General features: G+C 52.8%; 1 protein-coding gene across 2 annotated transcripts in view; it reads left to right on the top strand.

Moving 5' to 3' along the window:
* STX1A (syntaxin 1A) overlaps positions 1–24,589 on the top strand; it is a 114,216-nt gene that overhangs the window by 82,009 nt on the left and 7,618 nt on the right. For both annotated transcript variants that reach the window (XR_012651039.1, XM_075032345.1), the window contains 3 exons: positions 1,596–1,670; positions 5,300–5,373; positions 18,610–18,718. Coding sequence is in view for 1 of the 2 variants with exons in the window: in XM_075032345.1 (XP_074888446.1) it covers positions 1,596–1,670; positions 5,300–5,373; positions 18,610–18,718 (258 nt within the window). In the remaining variant the exon portion in view is untranslated. The remainder of the gene's footprint in view (positions 1–1,595; positions 1,671–5,299; positions 5,374–18,609; positions 18,719–24,589) is intronic.

Here is a 24,589-nt window from a genome sequence, read left to right as displayed (position 1 = left end):
CCTCATTCAGTTTAAAACCATTGCCCCCTGTCCGGTCAGTGCAGGCCCTGGTCAAAAGTCTCTCTCCCTCTTTCCTATAAGCCCCCTTTAAGTCCTGAGCAGCTGCAGTAAGGTCTCCCCAGAGCCGTCTCTGCCCCAGGCTGCACAGCCCCAACTCTCTCAGCCTTTCTCCATAGCAGAGGTGTCCCAGCCCTTGGACCATTTTGGTGACCTCCTCTGGACCCACTCTAGCAGGTCCACGTGTGTCTTGTGCTGAGGACCCCAGAGCTGGTCGCAGTGCTCCAGGGGGGTCTGAGGAGAGCGGAGCAGAGGGGGAGCATCCCCTCGCTCGACCTGCTGGCCACGCTGCTGGTGATGCAGCCCAGGAGCTGCTTGGCTTTCTGGGCTGCAAGCCCACATTGCCGGTTGATGCCCCAGTTGTCACCCACCAATATCCCTCACCGATATCGGCCCTCTGCAGGGCTGATAAAGGAGCTTCATTCCGATCCGGGCTGGCAGAGCACAGCTTGGGTCTTGGAGATACTGCTGTAATGCAGAGAAGAGTCTTACAAGACACGAGTGCCCAGAGGTGTTGCAATGGTTGTGCTGTCAGTGGCGGTGATCTCAGCTGATTCCTGGTGTTTGCACATGGGAGTGAGGGCACATAGCCCCATGCCAGATCCCATCATTCAGGCAGGGCTTGGAACTTCCCCAGCTGATTTACATCTCTCGAGTGTGGCATATGCTGTAGTTTCCTCCTCTCTCTAGCCGAGTCAATAGTCCTTACAGCCTGGGAAACTCTTGTGAAAGCCCTCACAGTCTTGGGGAGGCGACTCTGGGAGATGCTGAGACTCACCGACAGGCTCTGTGCTCGGCAGGGCTCTTCTGGTGGGAGCCACATGCAGGTCACACAGGCATGCGTGGGATGCCTGTGGGGCCAGGGAGGAAGGGACTTGCTTATTCTTGCTTTTATTTGCACCTCCTCTGCCCCTGCCCATTGAAATACAAGAATTGCTTTATACCCTCCCGCCACTGCTGGGCTGCTCAGAGTCATTCCTGAGATGTGGGTTGTGGCACTGAGGGGGTTTCTGGCCACTTCAACCCCTACTTTTCTGCCAAAAGCAGCAAATTCAGGCTGGGGCGTGAACACACACACACACTGGCTGTTAGTCAGGGGATGCTGGTGGAAGATGTGACCTTTCGTTAATGCCCTGGGGAGGGCTGGCTGTCGTGGCAGGGGCTTGGGAGATCAGCCCTTGGTGAGCAGAGCAGAAGTTGTTTGGTGTCCAGCAGTGGTTTTCTCCACTACAGGAACCAGCACTGTGCATTGTGTATCCCTTCCCTTGCACTTTCTGCAGAGTGCTGCATATGGGGCAGGTTAGGGTAGGGGGTCCTGCAGAACGGCTCCCCGGCTCCCTGCTTGCCTGACTAGCAGCAGGGTTATTCCCCGGCTCAGGACTGTGAGGAGAATCCAATGCGGTACGTGGGGTGGAAGTGCTCCCTGTCTGGAGGTAGGAGTGCTCGCAGCTCTGGTCTCCACATGCTATGGGGACGGGCAGCAGATTTTAGCCGTGTCTCTAAGGTCTGTGTTTGTTTGCTCTTTCCTTTCTCCCCAGAAACGAAGGAAGAGCTGGAAGAGCTGATGTCTGACATAAAGAAGACGGCGAACAAAGTGCGCTCCAAGCTAAAGAGTGAGTATTTGCTAGCGATGCTGCTGTGGGGCTCTGCCTGCTGTGCTCCTGCCCTGCAGCCCCAGGCAGTGGGTACCACAGCTCCCATGCTGGGCTGGGAATGCAGCAGGCAGGCAGCATTGCTGGCCCGGGTCCTGCTCCATTCCCCCAGCGCTCGGCACTTCCCACTAGTCCCCCATGACCAGAAATGCTGTGGGGCCCTGGCTGTCATCTCAACCCTGTGCTGGCAGCAGCTGGTGTTTGACTCGGGTCAAGACAGTTTTGGGGTGGTTTGCTCTAGGTAGGAAAGGGCAGGTTACAGAAGCATAGCCCAACCCCGTCTTTGTGTTCACTGGCAACCTGAGCTGGTACTGGGAGGGGTTGCCGAGCTGGGGGAAGGAACAGGTAGAAGTGGCATCTGCTGTTGCTTTGCAGATCACCCGGGGATGGGCGTCACCTTCCCTCCCCCTAGTATCCTCTAGCTGCTTTTATTTGCCCTCTGTGAATTTGCCCACTTGTGCCCTGTTCCCAGGACAGAGGTGAGGGAATGGGCCCACGAGCACCTGGTGGGCTGTGAGCAAGTCCCATGCTGCCAGCATTGGCAGGTGTTGGGGGCTCCCGTCAAGCCCCGGCTCTGAGCAAACCCACGGCATGGCTAAAGGTTGGGTTGCCAGGGCTGAGTGGTTGAAGAGGTGCTGCTGTGGGACTTGCAAGCCTCCAAGAAGAGCTGGCTCTTCCCAAGTGAGCCAGGTTGGCACAGGCAGCCTAGGCAGGTGCAGCACCAAGGGGTCCCATCTGGAGAGCCATGGTCCCTCTTCCCTGTGTGGCTCTGACTGAGCTGGGTGGTGCTGCCGGCTTTCTGGCAGTGTGTTGGCATGGGGCATGCTGCCCTGGGGCTTGTGCTTCTTGCTGCCCCCATCCAGCTCTCGCTGGGCTGGTCTTACCTTTCCATCCCCAGTGCAGGCTGGATTGCTGGTGGTGCTGCCCCAGGCAGCAATGCCTCCTGCCCGACCAGGCTACACTGCTAGTGTAGTGCAGGAGGCACTGCTGTCTCCAGGCATGGGCTCTATGGGGCAGGTGGTGGGGAAGAAAGGGGCTGTTGGGCTTGGGGAAGGTTATCCTGTCTCGTCAGCACTCCCTGTTGTCTTGGCATGCCTCCACCTTGGGCAGTGCAGGGACAGAGTGCGGCCAACGTGACCATTAGTTTCCACCATTGGAAGAGTCAGTCAATCTCTTTGACAAGCAGGGAGTGACAACAACATGACTGTCAGCCCACTGATGGCTGGGGTTGTGCTGGAGCACTTGGATGAGTCCAAAAGCCCAAGATTGGGATTCAGGGTGTCAGTGAGCATGGCAGCATCTTGAGGCAGGAGACAGGTCACCCTGGCGTGGCTCAGATTTGCCTGCAGTGGTCTTCGACATCAGCATGGGACTTGGTTGAGATTGTTGCAGAGACCTGGCTGTCTCTGAAAGGTGGGAGAGGAGCTGGTGCTTCCCCCATGGCAGCAACATTCTCCCTAATCCCAGGGTTTTCTGGGAGCTGTGTAGTCGTGGAGGACTTAGATACAGCTGAACCTGGTTTTCGTCACCACTGGCGTGACCATGTCCCATGTGTATGCCAGAAGGAGACTTGTACCTCCATTGTCCCCTTGCTGCCCTCTGTCCTCCTGACGTATGACCCCAGCTAGACCCCAGAGGGAGAGCTAGGGGCCAGCTTACCCATTTCATTGACCAGGGGATCCCTTCCCATGGACCAGAGCCCTCCCTGCCCATACTGGGATCTCTGGTGTCCAGGTGGGGACAGGGTTTTTAGCCTGTGCAAAACAAAAATCTTTTTCCATATGTGTTTTGTTCTGTGTTTTTGAAGGGGCTTTGAGAGCCTGAAGGATTGCAGGATGGGCTCTGATTCCTGTTTCCTTCTTCCAGAAAAGACTCACTGGTATCGTATTTACCTGGAGCAACAGATGATTAGTCCTTGTGCTTTGTCCCAAATTGCCTCATGGCCAGCATGATCAATGAAAGAAAACAGTTAAGACTGATCAAAAACACCATCTGCTGACAACAAATTGACTTCTTTAGGACAGGCATTGCTCATGCAGTGGCTAATTCTAATTACCAGCTTCTTGGGAAAATGTGATTTCGTTAATTATCATAAATGTACAATGTTTGCCAATACTGTTCCTTGGGAACAGGGAACAATTTATGACAAGTGTGGAGGAAGACCAATTGCTGATGAAATATGCTGGGCAGGCAGCAGCCAGTGTTCTTGCAAGCAGGGGGGGTGCACAGGAGAAGTGCCATGGCCGTCTGGCTGTGTGGGACGGGACCTTTCAGATAAGCTCTAGATACAGACGCTCATTCCAGGAGAGAATAGGGTGGAGTGCAGAATTTGTGCCAGAGTTCTCCAGCACTTCCCCGGAGCATGCTGTGCTGTTGGACACCCTCTGCCAGCACTGCAGAGGGTTCCCCAGGCCCACAGTCTTCCTTACAGTGCTGCTGCTCTCTGCAAGTTGGTACTGTGGGGCCACCAGTGCTAACCAGCATGCAGCAGAAACACAGATGCCCACCATGGTGGTGGTGTCCTACGCTCTGCTCTGCTGTACTGGATGGTGATGGGAAGCCACTGGGCAGCTGCAGGGAATGGAAAGCCCCTGGTGCAGGAGGAACCCGTCCCACGCTGGGCTCCTGAGACCTACTGCAACATGGAAGGTGCTGGGGACAGCCAGGCTCAGAGAGCTGTGGAACATCTGCATTGGGAATGGGGTCTTCAGCCAAACTCAAGGGATGCCACCAGCTCACAGCTGGTGGTCTACATGGAGACATGTATCTCTGCACACTGGGCCAGCCTGCTGTTGGGAGCTTTCTTCCAGGCTTTTTAAGTCCCTGAATTTAAGTTTTTGAATTAGCATGTCCCGACCTGGTCTTGAGGAACAGATTTGCACTGCCTTGCTCTGTGCCAGACCTCCTGCACTGCAGCCCCATGCCCTCTCCCTGTCCAGACCACGGTGGGACGCTGAGCAGGGCAGTGCTCCTCCCTGCTGTGATTTATGGTCTTTGGGCAAGTGAGGAATTCATCCCACTTAGTTGCACTACTAGGCATAATTAAAGGGGCAAATCTCTGCTTTGCTGCACAGGACTGTTCAGCAAGATGAAGCGTGCTCTTGCCAGCCTGGTGGGTCCTCCCTGGGCAGGGCTGGGCAGCTGGCAGACCTGCTATTTTTAGGGTCCCTGGAGAAGTCTTGAGCTTTGATATTTTGCAGAGACATTTTAGCTCTGGGTTTCCTCCTCCTGCCTAGCAGGGGAGAACAGCACTCCATTTTGTTTGAATACTGGAAAGTGTGGAGATCAGACCTGAGCATTACATCAATTTTGTATTGAAATCCTCACTCACCAGCCTGGGGGTGATGGGTACTGCCCTCAACAGCACCAAGTCTTGGCCAGTGGCCAGGCACTGAGTGCTTTGCAGTAATGAAACAGGGCTTTGCTGCCAGTCCAGGCTAAATTGCAGGCTAGAGTCAGGAGCTCAGGACTGCTCAGTGCCAGATGCTCCTCGATTCACAGGCTTCAGTCTTTTACAGTCCCTTTGCCAAACGATCCCTTTTCCTTCTCTAAACAGCATGAAATAATCTGTGTCCTTCTTCCCCAACCAGGTATTGAGCAGAGTATTGAACAAGAGGAAGGACTGAACAGGTCATCTGCTGACCTGCGGATAAGGAAAACTCAGGTGAGTCTCTGCCCTGTGGCACTGGGGAGGGGAGGATGAGAAGCAGCTGGAGGCAGTTGTGGGGTCCCAGGAGGTGATGGGAGAGGAGGGCTTGCTTGGCTTTAGAGCAGTCAAGCTCTGGTGTGCAAATACTGGGCAAAGTAATACAGCACATTTCCGAATAGATCAGTGAAAAAGCCAGCCTGAAAGACCTGTGACATAAGTAGGTGCAGAGGGAGCTGTAGAGGGGAGGGCAGTGTGCATCAGCTTCATCCGTGTGTGCAAGTTTGGGTGTCTGCATGGACGAACAGGAGGGTAGGTTTGTGCACATCCATGTTAAGCATCTCACTAAAGGTGATTTTGACTGGAGCAAAAATACCCTCTGAAGTGCCAGCTTTGGGGGGAGAACATTTGCCTGCAATGTGTTCAGAAACCTGAAGTCTCTGTGTGTTTCTGCAATGCCTGGAAGGATGTTTGAGCTGCTCGTAAATGAGACCAAGGCTTACTGATGCAGCTGGGTAACTCACCTAAAATTTCACTTAATCTAAGAAGACGGGTGTCTTTCAGCAAGTACTGTGCAGGCCTGCAGCCTGCTGGAAATGTTCTTCCCTGTTGGGGTTGTGGTTGCCCCTCCACCAGGCATCGATCTGGCTTTGCAGTCCAGGAAATGTTAGACCCTTGAAGGGCTGTCACAACTCTTCCTCTTGTTCCCATGAAACAACCAGTAAGTAGCACCTTCTTTTGATGGGCTTCTTAGCAGAGTTATCCAGGGGTAGAGGTAGAGATGGGGTCCACCTCCCTCTCTTTGGCCCAGGTGGTCCTCAGGCTGCGTTATGCTCAGTTGTGATGAATAGTCGTGCTGTTCACACTTCTGTCTGCAGCCAAGGTGGGGCAGAGCATGGTGGCTCTGCAAGAGATGGAGATTGAGGGACGTGGGGCTTGTCTGTGGGTCCAACAGCACTCACTAGAAACTAGAAGTCACCGGCCCTGCTTTGAGCTGGAGGTTGGGCTGCATGACCTCCTGAAGTCCCTTCCAGCCTGAATTATCCTCCAATTCTACTTCCCCTCCCACCCCCCCAAAGTCAAGAAATAGCTTAGAAATATTTGATGGAGGAAGTTTTGGAGTGTCTTGTAGTGAGGCTTTTCTCTCTCCTGAGCAGCTGATTGCAGTGGGAAGCTCTGCTGCAGATGTCCCTGCTGGGCACTGCTTGGGTCCTGGCCTGAGGCAGCTGGAAAGCGAGGACAGGTCACAAACACCTCTCTGATGTCCACGGTGGGTGCTAGTGGGAAGACTTTGAGAACACCAACTGTCAATGGGGTTGTGGCAAGGCCAGTGACTTGGCAGAAAGTGCCAAAAGAAAATTTCCTTGGGGAGGCAGCAGGCAGGCACGACCTGGGAAGGCAGTGCAAAGCACCAGGGGAGTGCCGAGGGAAGGGATGCTGAGGGGGAGCTGGGGACAGGGGAGGTAACTGAGCCTCATACACCCCTCATACAGCCTGCAAAATCTTCACAGGTCTCAGGTTAACTCAGAAGCGTTTGACCACTGATGACCTGAGGTCTCATAAGACAAGGTTACCCATGGTCTCCAGCTGCTTTTGAAACTAGGGCTTCAGTTCCTAAAGAATCTGTACTTTGTGAAAATAGGACATGGGGTTTTTTAGTCATTTTCTGAAGTCAGAGCTATGTCTTGGACATCCCAGGATTGCAGAGTATGTCAGGATGGAGACAGGAGAGACCAAGGCCATGGCTCTAGTGGCCTCTGTTGGATCAGCCAGCAGTGCAAATTTATCCAGATCAGGCATAGGCACGCCGTGGCACCTTAGCCCCAGTATAAGTGCAAGACTTCGTGCTGACTGGAGTGGGAGAGTAGGTGGCACCTGACATTGTACCCACAAACACTTTATTAACTCCAGGTCTTAGAGGAAAGTGGATCCAAAAAAAAGTGAATTTGTGCTGGGTTGGCATCTTGTGTTGTGTGACCATGGCATTTTTTTATTGAGTCTGTCCATTGTCAGCTATGGCCTGAGCTCTAAAAGCTGAATTGGTTTAGCTTGATGAAAAGGCACTAGACAGAGGAGATTACTCATCTCCAGAAAGTGTACAAAGCAAAGAACTGTTTCATTTAGAGGTGGTATAACTTGGCCGTACTACTCAGTAATGGGCTGAAAATGTGCATTAATTCTCATGGGGAAGTGATTGTTAAAGAACATGATGTTTTATGGCTTTGGATCCTCCATCTGCCAGAAGGAAAATCAGAGGCTTGATTTCATGAACTGTTTGATGAGAACTTCCCATCATCTGCGTATCACCCTCTATGGAGCAGCTCCCTCCAAGGCTTTTCTAGAGAGGTGTTGTGTTGGCTTTGTGGTGTTGCCCCAGGCCATGGGTGCAGTGGGGAAGCCTCAAGTGTGGGGTTTGACCTGGCTTCTCCCTCCCGTACTGCTGCCTTTGGGGACACCAGGGTGTTGCTCCAGCAGACCTGAGCTGAGGATGGGTGAACCTGTCCCTGCTGTACGAGGGTGATTAGGTCCTGATGGCAGGATCAGGCCATCCACTGACAGTTGTGTGCCTAAGCCATGGCTGACTCCTGGGTGCTGCTGCACCCTGCTGTGGGATCTGACTTTAGCACTGTCCCCTCCACAGCTGCCTGGACTAAAGCCACTGGCTCGTGTATAGGCTGAAAGAGTCACTTCTGTCCTGCAAAATACTGTGCATCAGGCTGTCGTGGGGGTCTCGCTGGGGTGACCCCAGGTGCCTGCTCAGACCACAGGTCCCCTCGTCTCCAACTTCCCACACGTGGTTTGTGGTTCTCTGGACTGTTCTCTGTGCTCTGCAGTGTTCATTTGGTTGGTCCTTGCTACAGAGGTCTTGTTGAAATGTTTATGGCTTGGGAAATGGCACAAGCATTTCTTTGTCCTCTCACTTTGTGCTTCAAAAGCGGTGAGTCTGGGGACCGCTGCTCACGAGTGTGTGTTGCCTGTAGGAAGAGGTGAGAAACAGTTAGATAAATTGAATGGGAAGTGTACACGTGGAAGCAGCAGAGGGAATGACAGAAGAAGGGATACAAGACTGGCGTGGGTTGATGGCACCTAACCCAAAAAGTCACTGAGATGCCAGCATGGATAAATGCAGCTTCTAAGAAGGCTTAGGGTGGAAAACTATTTGGCAGCTTACTCCAGGACAGGAGTTAGAGGGCCTCTGAAGGTCCCATGCAATTTAAATCATTCCATAATTGTAAATCAGGTGTGCTGCCTAATGACCCTGAGGCAGGAAAGGTCAGTGGAGTGGAAGATCAGTGTAGCTGACAGCTCCTGGTGAGCACAAAAGGTGCATCCCAAACCCCTCTGTGGCCACCAGTGACAAAGAGCCCAGGAGATGAGGGGGACCTGTAGGACGTGTCACACACAAGCGCTGCTGGCCATGTGTCTTGTGATGCATGTGAGTTTGGGGCACAAGAAAATGAGTGAATCCAGGAGGGAGTGAAACCAGCTTTATTTTTAATTTTTTTTTATTGAATAAATTGCCTTCCTGTTCAGTGCAGTCTCATGCTAAGCTTTGCTAGCTCAGTTGCAGCACTCTGGTGCTGAGCTTCCTTGGTTCATGTGTGTGTTTTAAGCAGCCTTGCCTGTCCCAGCTCAGCCATGGACTTGTGCGGTGAGAGGTCAGCCAGGCTGGAGACATTTCCCCAGGGGCGAGGCACACTGTGGTGGCCAGGCAGACCATCTGCATTGCCAGAGACTGTGTTGAGGGCATGCATGTTGGGTCCAGGGCACCTGCAGGATGGCTGCATGGTTGGTGCAGGGCTATGAGCAATGTCTCGTTATCGTAGCTTCTTAAAATGAGCCTTCTCTGGGCTGAAGCTTTGTCTTCTGCCCCACAATGCAGGGTTGCTGTGTAGTTTTTACTGCACGTTGGCCAACCTTCTGGTGGTACTTTGGTGAGAGAGCACCTAGCAAGATGCAGCCATTGCTCCAGCAGTGGGATCTGCATCTGCATCGCTGCAGGGCGAGCTCCAGTGCCTTGTCCTCACTGGTTGTACTGGAGGATGTGGAGGAAAATGAGATGTCTCAGAGCAGAGAAGCAAGGCCTTGTTCTGCAGCAATGGTTGTGTTTTAGCAAACAATTAAACTGATAAAGGCAACGGGAGCTGCCGGCATTGCTCTTCAGCACCCAGGGGTGGGGATCCAGGCATGGATCTGTTGCTTTCGCAGGAGGTCTACACACAAGTACAGCTCAGTAAAAATCCTACTTTCTTTAAGTGCTCTGCAGTGAAGCCAGAGGAATTTGGGTGTTTATAGTTTATCTCCTGTTCAGTCTGGGAAGCCACTCGAGTAGTCTGCTCTCCCATGCCGCAGTCAGTGCTGAATCAATACATGGGTGACGTTAACTGATCACCTCTGCAGAGGCAGCTTCCAGCTCGGAGCCCAGCGTTCTCCCGGCCCTGCACAAGTGGTGAGAGGCTGTTGCGGCTGAGCCTGAGGCAGTGGGGAAACAGTCCTCTGCAAAACTGGGGCAAGAGAAAGGTTTGTCTCTAGAGCAAGTGGAAAGGAGAATTGCTGGGGCATAGCAAAGCCAAAGCAAAGGAAGGTGCAAGAGCAAAGCAGGACAGCAGCAAGTCCCTCTGCAGGTTAGCTCTCCTTGTCCCTCCCCAGAGGGATCCTGGCACAGGCAGAGCTCTGCTCTAGCTGGGCAGTGTTGGGGAGAGTCAGAAGATCTCTTCCCAGAAAAAAACCTCTCCTTTACCACTCCAGAGACATTGCTGTGTGCTGACAGCAGTGCTGTGAAACCCCCACCGGGCTTTCCACTCTGCTGTGCTCTGCTCTGTGCTCTTCAGGAGCTGTTTGCCATCTCAAATGCATGTGCTGGGTGGCAGTGGCAGGGAGGGGGAGAGCAGGGAGGTGGCAATTCAAGGTGGCTGTCCTTGGTGTTGGCTGTGGTGTGCCCATGTTTCCCAGGCAAAGACGTTACTTCTGCAGTGTCCGAGGAAACTAGAGGTGCCCACAAATTAGTGCTGTGTGGCCCAGGGCCATGAATTTCAGCATGGTTTAGATTTGCACCATGTTTGAAGGTCTGTGGTTCAGACATCATCCTGGCACATGGGAAAGCGAGGCTCAGGGCTCTGCTCCACCATAGTCATGGAATGGTTTGGATTAGAAGGAACCTTCAAAGATCATCTAGTCCAATCTCCCTGCCTGATCTTCCACTAGACCAGGTTGCTCAAAACCCTGTCCAACCTGACTTTGAACACTTCCAGGGATGGGACAACCACAGCTTCAATGGGCAACCTTTGCCAGTGTCTCACCACCCTCATCATACATTTCTTCCCTATGTCCAAGCTAATCCCACCCTCGTTCAGTTTAAAACCATTGCCCCTTGTCCTGTCAGTGCAGGCCCTGGTCAAAAGTCTCTCTCCCTCTTTCCTCTAAGCCCCCTTTAAGTCCTGAGCAGCTGCAGTAAGGTCTCCTCGGAGCCGTCTCTTCTCCAGGCTGCACAGCCCCAACTCTCTCGGCCATGGACCATTCAGTCAAGGAAGTGGGAGTTTTTTCTCATAATTTGGGCATTTCTTAACATTTCTCTAGGCTCTGCAGGAAATCAGGGGAGAGGAGCTACTCGAGGCTGCAGCTTGGAACCCCTGTATTGGGAGGCTGAGATGGGCGATGTAGCACACTGCTCCACTTTTGGGGCTTTCGTTTCTGACCTGGGTGGTCTCTGACTCCGGGCTCCTGCAGCTATTCGTCTTCCCAGGGATGCCAACCCCATGCTGGGACCCCATGCCCAGCATGCATGCTTGTGTGTGCAGGACGGACTGAAGGCTGGGAGGTGAGCCGGGCACAGAGCAGTGTTGTCCCAAGGGTTGTGTTGTTGGCTTCGCTTGTCACGGCGCACTTTGGGTAAGAGGAGCTGACAGCTCTGTCAGGGCTGGCAAGCAGTGCTGCCAGGCTGTGTGTGCCTGATGGGTGAACTGTACCGATGCGACTGTTGTCAGTGTCACATGGGGAACAGTGTGGGGTGACCTTGCGTTAAGGCAGTTTTCTGGCTGGAACATACCATTAGTGTGAAAACATCCCTGGCCGTTGCTTGTTGCTTTTGTCCCGGTACCCAGTGTGCTGCTGGTGTGATTTTGAATTTTTGGTGCCATGGGACAGATCCTCAGTGGGGGCACTGCATTGCAATGGAGCTATTGCAGCTGGCGTTGACTGTGTTTGTAGCACAGATGTCCCCCTTGGACTCCCGGCCATCCAGGGACAAGCAACGGCCCAAATAGAAATCTGGTACTCAGGTTTGTTCCTTGTCGTGGGATCACAGCACATTGGTGAAATGGGAGCTCAGGAGATCCCAGCTCCTGCCACAGAGCAGTGCCAGTTGCATCAGGTTGCTCATAGCCTGTCCAGCTGCATTCTCGGTATCTAGAAGGATGGAGATGCCATAGGCATCAGTCCATGGGTCCTCTGAGCCATGGTCCACTGTTTGACCACCCTTATGATGATGTTTTCCCCTTTAATATTTAACTGGAATTCCCTGTGTCCCAGCTTGGTCCATTGTCTCTTGTCCTGCCCCTGTGCACCTTCAAGAGTCTGGCGCCACCTTTTCTTCATTCTCCCACTGGGTCATTGTAGGCAGCAATAAGATCCCCCTGACAGCTTTGTCACCTTCAGCTGACGAAACCCTGCTTCTCTCAGCCTGTCCTCATTTGTCCTGTGCTCCAGCCCAGAACACCTTGGTGACCTCAGCTGGCTTCACTCCCACACGAAGTGTTTTGGGGAGCCCCAGGCAGAACATGGCACTTTTTAGTTGTGGTCCCACAAGTGCTAGGTGGAAGTGAACAATCCCTGTCCCCAGCCCACTGGCTGTCCTGCTCACCCAGCCCATGATGAGTTTTACCTTCACTGCTGACTCCTGGCCAGCCTGACATCCATGAGGACTCCAGGAGCTCTAGATGCTTTCTGGCCAGCTGGCACCCAGCCTGTCCTGTGATGTGCATCCTGTCCCCAGCAGAGGACACTGCATTTGCCTTTGAGCTTCATGAGAGCCCCCGTTTCTCCAGACTGTTGAGGTCCCTCTGAATAACAGCCCTGTCTTCTATCACTCTCCCCAGTTTGGTGTCTTATGCAAACCTGCTGAAAGTGCACTCCACTCCACCATCATGGGTTACTGGTGAAGATGTTTAATGGTATTTTCAGACCCAGCATCACTCACTGAGGGGTTACCATTAGGAACTGGCCACTGCTTGGACTTGTATCGCTGATCACAACCTGACAGGCCAGACAATTTTCCACTAACCTTATCCAACCTCTGTCCTGTCAAAATTGGCTGTAAGGATACGGTGGGAGTCTGTGTCAAAGGCCTTAAACTCAGGCTGTGCACCATTCGCTGCTCTCCTTTTACCTCCACAGCTAGTTATCTCCTCACAGAAGGCCATCAGGATGGCACAGCGTGATTTGCCCCCAGTAAATCCATGCTGGCTGTTTCCAATTACCTTCTTGTCCTTCTGGGAGGATTTACTCAGTGACCTTCCCAGTGACTGAGGGGAGGGTGATGGATTCCCCAGATCCTCCTCCCAGAAGATGTGTGGTGTTTCCCTTTTTTTGCCAGTCCTCTGGAACCACTCATGATCACTGCCATCTTTGGCCCTTTGCAGCGACATTGGCCAGCTCCATCAGCATGCTTGGATACTTCCCACCTGGTTCCATGGACCTGTGTATTTCCAGTTGACTTAAGCATGCCCAAAGTCTACATCCCTTTCCATGGGTAGTGTTTCACACCACTGGCCTCTGCTCGGAGGGCACCAGAAGGCCAAGGACAAACATTACCAGTGATCACCAAGACAAAAGAAGAAATGGAAACCTTAGCCTTTGCTGTGTCCCATGTCACTAGAGCTCCTGCCTCATTGAGCAGTGGGACCGCAGCTTCCTTAGCCTTCCTTAGGCTCTTTGGTACTTCGGGCAGCCCATCCTACTGCCCTGCACACCCCTCACACCGCTGCAGTCGAGCTCTGCCTCTCCCAGCTCCTCCCCAAGTGCTTGGGCAATGCGTCTGTGTTCCCCCAGAGCCTGGCCCCGCTCCCACCTCCCTTCCTAGTTTTGTGTGGGGGATTTGGGATGAGTTGAACTGCAGGGCTGATTTAGATATGCCTGTTACTTTAAGCATGGTCCTTGTGTAGTATTTCTGCAACAAGGGCTTCACTAGTTTGTATGGACTTTGCTGTGAGCAAATCACTGAGTAAAAGGAGGAATGAGGAGCCGATTCTGCCCTTGTTAACATGTTGTAAATTTGGAGTAACTGAGCATTAAGATTACGGGCTTTTATTCTGTCTTTGCTGTTGTCATCTCCAGTCAGAAGAGCCTCATCAGACCTGGAGCTTTCATAGGAATGGCTTTGTCTTACCCCAGGCCAGCTGGCTGGGCTGTGTTGGAGCCAACAAGGCAGGGAGGCTCATACGAGCACGTGCCCCAGCACATCAGGCGGGACTGGTCCTGCAGCCACGGTCCTGGGGCAGCTGATGGTGCTGGTCTCCTCCATGGGAGCACCAGTCCGTCCCTCAGTGGCTGTCCCAAACTCCACAAGCCCCCGGCAAAGCGGTCCCAGGGCAGCCTTGCTCCTGGGCTGCTTCTGCAATGAGGAAAAGTTGCTTTCATGTTCTAAATTCGTTACATTAAAACCACTCTGTCCCCATTTCACAGCAGCAGTTTGAATAAAGCACCCTGCCTCAGTCAGCTCACCAGCAGCAGAAAGATACAGGGGCTTTGGAGTCGCAGCTCCCAAGGGCATCCCCAGCTCAGAAACATTGCCAGTGATGCAGGATCCCAGATGTCTCGACAGTATTTTCTGTGTTTCTATATGTATCAAATTCTGAGCTCATAATAGAGCAAAAGCTGCTATTTACATTCTTCCAAATGCCAGTACTTTCAGTCCTTGTTATTCAGAATAGCTTTTGCTCTAGTGGCTTTCAGGCTTGGTTTATCTAGCCAGTGCGGTGGAAATACTCACCTTGCTTGGACTAGTTCAAGCACTGAAACAAACCCATCTGGTGGGAACTCAGGAGTGGGATCTCTGCTCCCCCTGTAACCCAGACAGGCTCAGGAGGAAGGCTGGCATTCCCCACAGGCTCCCCCATGGGACGAACACTTCAGAAATGTCTTTCTCTTAATTAAAAACTTTGAAGGCCAAGGTCCCAGGTTTCAGTGGATGCTTGTGGGGGTTTCAAAGCCCCCAGTGGGTACCCAGAGCTGTATGAGCTCTTTGGAAATCCAGCTTGGTGGTTCAGCAAATTGGGCTGCTTTCCCCACATTTGGGGAGTGAAGAGTTGCAGGCCCCAGGTAAAACAACCCAATTTCCTAACTTTAGTCAATATTTTCTGTTTAATGAGTTTCTTTCAAATCCAAGGTACATTTTGATATGCTTTTTATTTACTCTGAATATTCAGGTAGTTTTATTTAATGACTGAAAGCCATTTAAAATGCTTTTTCCAGCCCATATTGCATGAAACTCCATGTTCCTTCAAGAATCAAGTGCATTTTGTAGACATGTGGGATGCCTGTGGGAACATAAAATAACAATCTGACAAAATAAACAGTAAGTTAAATAACTTTTTAAGTAAAAAAGGTATGGTGTGTTATACTGATTAGCAAAAAGGGGTGTCATTCAACACCCAGGCTATATTTGGCTGCAGATCAACATATGTTGATACTTTTCAGCTGAATAAGAATAAACTGGATTTTAGGAAAACAATTTTGAAAAGGCAGGAGAGTCGCTTGGACGGCACATCACGTCTTTGCCGAATTTCAAGCCATGATGCTCAGGAGCTGTTTTGACCTTGCTTTGGGCCGTGTAGCTCTTGAGCAGAGGCTGCCTGCTGAAGCTTAAGCTGCTGGGGGGCTTTTGCGTGAGGTTTGCCAGCAGAGGAGGAGTAAGATCGGCTGATTCTGAGGCTCTGTCATAAATACCGAGCTGCTGCTTGCTCAGAATAGCTGCAAAGCAAACACAAGTGTATCTTCAAGATGTCTCCAGTGTGGTCTCCTGGAGGTAGGGGTGTGTTGGCTAGGGTGCTCCAGTGTGCACCAGGTATGTCTGACCCTGCAGAGATGCTGCATTACACCGGTCCCCCACTGCATAGAGGCTTTGAGAGCTGCTGCAGCTCAGCAGGGCTGGGTACAGCCCTTCGGTTCAGTTCTCTGTGGGCTGTAACTCTCTTAAGTGTGAGCTCAGGCCATGCAGGTGGCCCTGAAAGTCCCAGAGCGATCGCTCATAGACAGTTTCTTCATCATGTCAGTCTCTCTGTACCTTCTTTCTGATCTTTTCTGAATGTCCTCTTTTCCTATCCCTTTTCCATTGCCTCCTCTCCTTTCGCGTTCCACCATTTCTCCCTATTCCTGTTGCTCTGTGCTCCCCACATTGGGCTGCATGAGCAGTCCATGGAGTGAGGTTGAGATAAGACAACCTTCTTCCCCCTGCACCAGGACCATCGGCTAGTCCCAGCTTGCAGGTGCCTGTTGCATACAAGAGTGATGCTGAGTGCCCAGGATGGGTGTGTTAGATGCGGCCCATCAGTCATGTGCTGTTGCTTCTGCTGCATGGTTGAAGAAGCGCACCAGTGTTTCTTGCCTGGCACAGTATTGGATTTGGCTTTGCTTGAAACACATGCACCAGATTTGCCTTCTCTGGAAAGGGAGGCTTTCAGCCCTGTGGAGGAGGACTGGTGGGTGGAAAATCAGACATGAACCAGCAATGTGGGCTTGCAGCCCAGAAAGCCAAGTGTCCTGGGCTGCATCACCAGCAGCGTGGCCAGCAGGTCGAGGGAAGGGATGCTCCCCCTCTGCTCTGCTCTCCTCAGACCCCCCCAGAGCACTGCAACCAGCTCTGGGGTCCTCAGCACAAGATACACGTGGACCTGCTAGAGTGGGTCCAGAGGAGGCCACCAAAATGGTCCGAGGGCTGGGACACCTCTGCTATGGAGAAAGGCTGAGAGAGTTGGGGCTGTGCAGCCTGGAGAAGAGACGGCTCCGGGGAGACCTTACTGCAGCTGCTCAGGACTTAAAGGGGGCTTATAGGAAAGAGGGAGAGAGACTTTTGACCAGGGCCTGCACTGACAGGACAAGGGGCAATGGTTTTAAACTGAACGAGGGTGGGGTTAGCTTGGACATAGGGAAGAAATGTTGTACGATGAGGATGGTGAGACACTGGCAGAGGTCACCCATTGAAGCTGTGGCTGTCCCATCCCTGAAGTGTTCGACGTGAGGTTGGACGGGGCTTTGAGCAACCTGATCTAGTGGGAGATGTCCCTGCCCCTGGCAGGGGGGTTGGACTGGATCATCTTTGAATGTCCCTTCCAACCCAAACTATCCTGTGAGTCCATGATATTCTGTCACAAAAGTCCCCCCAACGTGCTGAGAAGCTGCTGCTTTGGAGTAAGAGAACAATCTGACCCCTCTCCATAGCCCCCGTGAGCCCAGTGCAGCCTGCTCATAGCTGCAGGTGAGGGCTGAGCTCTTCTGTCTGTACGCTCACAGGTCTAAGGAGCTGCATAATGCCAATGTCCCCTTGGGTTGATCACCCTCCCCAGCTCCAGGAAAGGTCCACAGCCTGTTTCCAACCACTGTTACATGTTTTAGGGTGACAGAGCTTCAGTCCCAGCAAGGGTGACCTGCAACAGCCCCTTGCCAGCCCTTCGCACCTAGTTCATCAGAGAGGATGGGAGCGTGTGGTGGGGAACAGCAGCTGCCAACAGCCATGGTGGGCGAGAAGCTTGGAGTGGTGCGAAGGCAGCCAGCACCAGCAGAGCTGCTGCTCCAGCCCCACTCAGTGGGCACAGCCAAGTCCCATGTCCCACTGCTGGCAGTTCTTCACGTTGTGCCAGTGCCATCGGCCAGAGTGAATCTCTCAGCTGCAGGGTGGGTTTTTCTGTGCCTTTATATACAACCCAACCATTCCCAGGAACAAGACGAAGGAAATGCATCCCTTTTTTTTTGCTGCAAGTAAAACTATCTCCAAACAAAGCCTTCCACAACCCTGAAGAGCAGTGCAAAGGCTTTTATGATCTGGCAACCTGATCTAGTGGAAGACGTCCCTGCCCAAGGTGTGTGGGGGCGGGGGGGGTTGGAGTGGATGATCTTTGAAGGTCCGTTCCAACCCAGACTGTTCTGTGAGTCCATGTTCCTGTGAAACTCGATTTCTAGCACATTGGGGGAAGGGCTCATTCAAGAGATAGAAGTGTTTGGATGGAGGATGCACATGATGCTCTGTCCTGACCTTCCTGGAACATCTTCAGGGCTGTTTGCTGTGCTCAGCCTGGCAGCTGGATCAGACAGCAAGTCAGGCCCCAGGGTGGGTGCTCACATGGGGATGAGCTTCCCCCATGGGGGCAGCAGCCAGCGCCAAGAGGGTCAGTGTGTTCAGCTGTACCCTGCTCAGGTGTAATTCCAAGGTTTTCTGGCACTTTTCCTGGAGAATGGAAAGCAGCCTAGTAAGATGAGGGTGCTGTGCGTGCGGGGGGCTGACAGCTCTGCCACACCATCCGCCCTGGGCTGGCAGCGATGCAGGCAGCTGCTCGGTTTGGAGCAGGCCATCGTCACCAGCATCCTCATGGGGCTGGTGCTCAGGGGAGCCCTCCAGTGTGGGGAAGAAAAGTGGGACCTTGCTTCTGGAGCAGGGACAATTACCCCGGACATCTCCCATCCCCCTGACCCAGCCTGTGTGCCCTGGCCCCTCGAGTCTCCCTGCCAGCTATGCCATGGTGCTGCCAGCCAGGGTGGAGGTTTGATGACTGAGGGCATAGCGTCCCCCCAGGGCCTTCCTGCCCAGCTCCAGCCCTGCAGAGTGACCACTGTGGGTCCATCCTGCGCCTGTGCAGGTCTGGCACATCCCGGCAGCGTGGCAGAGGCAGGCAGGGCTCGACGCAGGGTGCCGTTGTGGCCTCGGCTCCAGGCTGCTTTGGCACAACCTGTCGTGTGGTGCAAGGAGGCTGCTGCCAGCCATGGCCACCTGGGGTGTCCTCTGGGGGCTGAAGGCTATGCTTGGCTTGGGCTTGGGTGAGGGGTGCGTCCAGTTCACCCCCAGCCAGGGCCATGTCACCTTGCTGCCACCTGCCCCCCTTGTGCTTTGTCACACTCCTCAGAGCAGCTTTTGGGCCAGAAATGCTTTTTGGGCTGCTAGAGGTGTGGGGGGTGCTCGGGGCTGAGCCTTCCCCTGGCTCGGGGGTGGCAGGTCTCTCTCTCCCACGGCACCCTCACCCCCACTCTCTCTTCCTCTCCCCTCTGCAGCACTCGACGCTGTCGCGCAAGTTCGTGGAGGTGATGTCCGAGTACAACACCACGCAGACAGACTACCGGGAGCGCTGCAAGGGCAGGATTCAGAGGCAGCTGGAGATCAGTGAGTAAACCTGGAGGGGGAGGGCAGCCGGGCTGTGTGTACCATGGGGCCACATCCTGCACTGGCTCTCGCCGGGTCAGAGCTGCTCCCGCAGCTGTGCAGAGCTCCCCCGTGAAAACCCAGGGGTGCACAGGGCTGTGCGTGCACCTGTGGGAGCAATTGGGACACGGGTCCTGCTGGGAGACAGGCACGTGGGGGTACCTTGCATTTTGGTGCCAAACTGCATCCAGCAAAGCTCATCCAGCAAAGCACCAAAACTCATCTCAGATTTTCTTAAATGCTGCATAGAGAGTGCAGAGAGCACAGGGAGAGAAATTTCTTCCTTGTTTGCAGCTAATTTTGAATTCAAAGAAGCTAGCAGGAATTCCTGACTCCCATGTGTTGCCTTGCCTTTCCTCTTGGTGCTTTTCATCGTGGGTGAACTGAACTAAATATAAAACCAGAGAAGTGAGCTCTTGAGATGGGGCCACTCGCTGCTCCAGCAGTTTCCCTTGTTGCAGGAGGAGCACAAGCTTTGGTGCCTGCCCCAGGCAGCCGCTTGGTTTGGGGTGGGCTGTTATCCCCTGTGTCCTCATGGGGCTGGTGCTCAGGGGAGCCCTCCAGCATGGGGAGGAAAAGTGGGACCTTGCTTCTGGAGTGGGGACAATTACCCCAGCATCTCCCTGGACCCAGGACCGTGATGGCTTTTAGCAGCAGTAGTGGTGTCTTCTGGCCAAAAGTGGTCCCCAGGTAACACCTCTGAGGCTGTCACCACCGTGGCACTAAGATCTTGCTGCATCATTCAGAGCCCATTGCTCTAAGAGAAGTCCAGTCCTTCCTGTCCACAAAACCTGCTCTCCTGGTGGTTCTTCTAGGCAATCGGTGATACCTGGTTAGTTTTAGAGAAATGTGGTCATCTCCCAGCAAAGAAGAATCATACCACCACTGTAATTAGGGGAATAAGCAAACAAGGGAGAAGTCAGGAAGTCAGGGCATGCAGAGCTTAAAAGAGATTTTTGAAATAATCTCATTGTCAGAGAGGTGTTGGTCTTCTGTGCTCAAAATGAAAGTCTGAAGCCTAGTCCAAGTTCTTTTTTTCTCACAAACAAATGGGTGTTTTTATCCCCTTTCACAACTCAGCATGAATAATATGGTAGGAGATCTTTGAGTCAGAATGGTGTCCTTGAAGGTCACCTATGGGAATGTTCTTCATGAACTGCACATGCCTGGGAATCTGGGTGCCAGTGGGGTATGGTAGTTTCTGTGGAGGGCCAGAAGGAGACTCAGCTGTGCAAGCCTTCCCTCTGTTAAGATTAGTCTTTATAATGTATAATAATAATAGAAATGTTTCACACTGGCTGAATGGAAAGGTTGACTGACAGGAGGCTCAATAAGAGCTTGACGTTTAATGTAAAGCAGGATGGTGAGTGTGTCACTGCTCCAGCTGACTCATTCGTCAGCTGATGTTCTGTAAGTGATACCCAGCCATAGGGGTGGCTTGTAATGTAAATTGGAATTTAAGGTATCCCTGTGCCTTCCTTCTAAGACAGGAGAAGATTTGAAAGGACTTAGCCAGGTCCTTAATTGTCTGCAGACTTGCAAGAAACCTTAATCTTGTTTTTCTACTACCAGATTTTGGAAAGACCCTGCCATTTTACTTAAATTATGCAGATATGTTAAAATATACTTGTCTTCACTCTGTCCATCCTGCCGGGCTGTCGGTGCCTGACAGAGCATTGACAGGGCACAAGGAAAGGCTGCTCAGGACTCACCATGGTGCAGTGGCTGGGTGCAGAGGGGGTGTCCTAGTTAGTGATGGTGAGGAACCTGCTTTCCCTTCAGGGTGGAGGTGTGGAGCAGATGCAGATGCAGGATGGGGTCTGTGCTGGGAAGGTACACAATCCTGTGCACAGTCCTTTGCAAAAGCTGTCTCTGTCAGGACAGTGGAAAATCTCTTCTGGCAAAAAGTCTCATCAAAAGTAAGAAGCTTATTGAAGTTTTATCAGGAGTGCTTCCGGGGCAGAGAGCTCTGCTTGTCCTGCAGTGTCCCAGCCAGCATCTTCAGTCCCTGCTGCTCTGGGGGCTCTTGAACAGGCTTTTTTGAATGGAGCTCAGCTGGGATGTGGCGACTGCACAAAGCTCTACAAAATCCTCAGCTCTCGTTTTCAGCTGATCAATCCAAAGATAGAAAGTGCCGGGAGCTCTGACAGCAAAGCCAGTAAATCACTCGGGTTTTGAAAGTATGAGAGCAGGGACTTCTCAGCTGCTCTGAGGAGGCTCCCCAGCACCTGGTGAGCTTCTCCCTTCTAACTGCATCTGCTTCTTGCTCTGGAAGTAGGACAGTTGCAGAAGAAATGGTGATGTAGAGTCACTGCCCCAGGCCACAGTCACCCTCTGGGGCTCTCTGCAGCCCTCTCAGGATCTGCCCCTTCTCTTTGTGCAGGCACCACCATGTCTGTGTGTGCCAGACGTTGTGCCTCAGTGACCCTCGCCATCATTCCTGCCCATCCAGCACATGCTGAGCCTGGGAGCCTGTCTGATGTGATGAAGTGCATGTCCTGTCCTTTCCCACTGCTTCTGCCCCAGCCTTAATTGTTGCCCTCACCACCCCCTTACTCACTCTGCTCCCAGACACACCGAGATCGCAGATGCTGTGGAGGGATTGCAGGATCCTGTGTCCTGGGGTCGGTGACAGATGCTGGGTGGCTGTCCTCTGGCTGGACCGTGCCCCCACCAGCGGTGTCCCTGCGTCTGCTGCTGGGAGCTGCGCTCCCCAGGCACGAGCCTCCCCATGCCTGTGGTGGGAGGTGTCAGTCCTTCGGTTTTTTCCTCTCCATTTTGTCCATTATGAGAAATGACATCTTCAATCTAATTAGGTTTTGCTCCCAGAGAAATTGGATTTGAAGCTTGGACGAGCTTTCTGTGGTGAGTGTGCAGCTTTGAAGCCGTGGAGGTGCTGCACAGACGCTGCTTGTTTTTATGAACAGTTTTGTCATGTGCGAGACCGAGGAGCCAAAAATAAAGCATCTGCCATCTCCAAAGGCACTGTGAGAATTAATCAGCCCCTGCCCCACTGTGCGACACCAGGTTAATTGATGTGCAGAAAGGCAAGTTGTAGGTGCATCCCAAGCTGTTCTTGAGCCAGGAGAGTCTGGGGGCTCAGATCTGTGTTCAAGATAGCTTGTCTCCAGCCCTGTCTCCTGGGACTTTGGATCTTTGTTGTAGTCATGTCATAGGATCGTGGACTTGCGGAGTGGTTTGGTTGAAAGGGACCTTCAAAGATGATCCAGTCCAGCACCCCTGCCATGGGCAGGGACATCTCCCACTAGATCATGTTGCTCAAAGCCCCATCCAACCTGACCTCAAACACTTCCAGGGATGGGGCAGCCACAGCTTCTCTGGGTGACCTGTTCCAGTGTCCCCAGTCCTTTTCTGGCCATGTTTCCTGGAAGGACCCTGGCCCTGCATTGTAGCTTTGTCTCCAGCCCCATCTCCTATAGCTCCTGATGGGGCTCTTTAGAGCTACCCCAGAGCTGATTTCACAACTTGTGTTGTCTGGCCCTGCTGCTGGACACGATTCTCAGCACCCTGCTCACATGCTGTGGGATGGGTGCCAGCTTGGTGAGGGCCCTGCATGTGCTAGGACCACACTGGCTCCTACCTCAGCCCTCCCAGAGCATCCTCACTCCTGCTCTGCAAAGCATGGCTTCTGCTGTGAGGCAGGCGTCCCTGTCATCTGCCTCCTGCTGCTTCTCTTCGGGGCTGCAGACCAAGCACGGAGGAGCAGGTTGCAGCTCCTCTCCTCTGGTTCTTGATGCTAGCATCTCACATGTGGATCATCTCTCTGCTGTGTTGGGCAAGTCCCTTTTCTTCCTTCTTATAAGCTTTATTATACTTTTAAAATATGTTCTTAAGGTCTGTTCTGTTCATTATTTGGTCTCCTTGCAGTACACAGCTGGATTTAAAGATGTACTCGGTTTGCAGAGGAGAAGCAATGAGCTGTGGGTTGGGCTCCCCGCTGAGCCACTAGGCTGAGTCCCTCCCTCCAGCCCCCAGTACCATGGGAGGGGAGCAGGCTCCATTTGAGGCTCCTCATGTCTGTCGAAGGCAACTTGCTTATCCCCCAAGAGTTACAGCAGAAGCTGCTGCTGGGAGAGCCCAAGGCCAGGACACTTGATGGCACCGCCCTGGTGCTCTCCCCACGCTGTCTGGGCCACCATTCTCTACGTTTCTTTGCTCTCCCTGTTGAGTGTGTGGTCCAGTTTCCACACAGCACCACAGCTTGCCGTGACCTGGACTGGTGGCCCAGGAGCTGTCCTATGACTTTGAAAGCTCAGGGTCCAGGCAGAGCAGGACTGAACTCATCCCATTTTGCTCTCTTCCCATGTATCCTGGGCTGCCTGTCCCAAGCTCCTGCCAGACAGCCCTGGGTGTGCTAGAACAGTGCTGGCTCCTGTAGGGTCCGTGCCTTGGATCCCAGCTGGGCCATGCAGTATCACTGAGGTGTTTCTATCAGTTATTAAAATAAAAATCCCATTAGCTTTTTAGATTATGAGATATTAGTCATATAAATAATAGAGGAATTCCTTCCTGGCTGTGGACAGTTAAATTGCAGACAAAGTATTTCATTTCAAGAAAACCAATAAAAGAAAAATTTTATTTTAAGGAATTTCCATTTTTCCCTCCTGGCCACTGTTTTTTCTCTTGTTCTTTTCTTATTTTCTATTTCTCTTCCAACTGTAATTTTTTTGGACACCCCAGCAAATGTCTCCTTCTTTTGTGCCACCTGTCCATCACAGTTCCATGTTGCTTTTAGAAACCCCATGAGCTCCAGTCTGCAGCTCTCAGCTCCTACTCTCTCCTGCAATGTCCCATCTGTGCTGGTTGCTGTGGATGACCTGTTGCAGGTGCTGAGGGAGCTGCTGCACTGGATCCAGCCCTGCCCAATGGAGCTGGGATAACACAGACTTCAGACGTCGCCTCTCAGGTGCCAGACCCCTTCAGAACCCTGTATGTAGGGTCTGTCCCCTGTGCTCAGGGCACTGTCACAGCCCTCTAGCTAGTCCTGCTCCTTGGAGACCTTCGGGAGAGCTGCTCCCGTCCTTTCAGCCCACTCCTTGCTTCCTTGCCTATGTTCCCTGGAGGAGAAACAAATCTGATGCAGGCAGCAAGGAACCATGCAACACTCTCACTGCCGGGCAAGGAAGTGCAGGCACAAGACAGATGAGGGGAACGATCCCAGCTGCCTCCTACAAGTAAGTCTTGGAGTGTGCTCTCCGGCCTCCCAGAGCTCCAGGTCCCTGGTGGTGTTTGCAAGGGACCCCAGCAGGTTTCTGCACCCTGCCACCCTTCCTGGTCTTGGTGCTCTGCTTATCACGTGGCCCAGAAAGCATCCAGAAAGCTTTGTTACATGCTTTTGATGAGGAGGCTGCACATTCCTGGCCCAGCCATGGATGTAAACCCTGTTGGTCTGTGGGAAATCAGAGCTAATGAACATTACCAGATAACGAAGTCCTTGTACTGGAGTCTTCTGCGTGTGTGTGTTTGGATTTACTCCCTCTCCCTTCCTGCAGCCTCCTGGTGCCAGGAGACAGCAAACAACCTCCATGTGGCACTGGTAACACTGCTGAGAGCCTGCAGGCTCTCACGTGTTCTTGGCTGCTATCACCACGAGTATCTGCTGATATGGGATTGTTTTCCTGAGGCAAAGCCAGAAATGCGCTTTCTTGTCATGAACACTCAGAGCGTCCATGCATGTGGGGCCCCAGCAAGGAGCAGAGCACAGGAGGTCCGGGTGCTCTTCTCGTTTCTGCATCTCAGGGCAAGAGAATCATGGACTCACAGAGTGGTTTGTGTTGGAAGAGACCTTCAAAGATGATCCATTCCAACCCT

This window comes from Buteo buteo, chromosome 7 (genome assembly GCF_964188355.1).
Source record: "Buteo buteo chromosome 7, bButBut1.hap1.1, whole genome shotgun sequence".
Classification (NCBI taxonomy): domain Eukaryota; kingdom Metazoa; phylum Chordata; class Aves; order Accipitriformes; family Accipitridae; genus Buteo; species Buteo buteo.
Note: the sequence above shows the minus strand (reverse complement) of the source record. Positions and strands in the feature narration are given on the sequence as shown.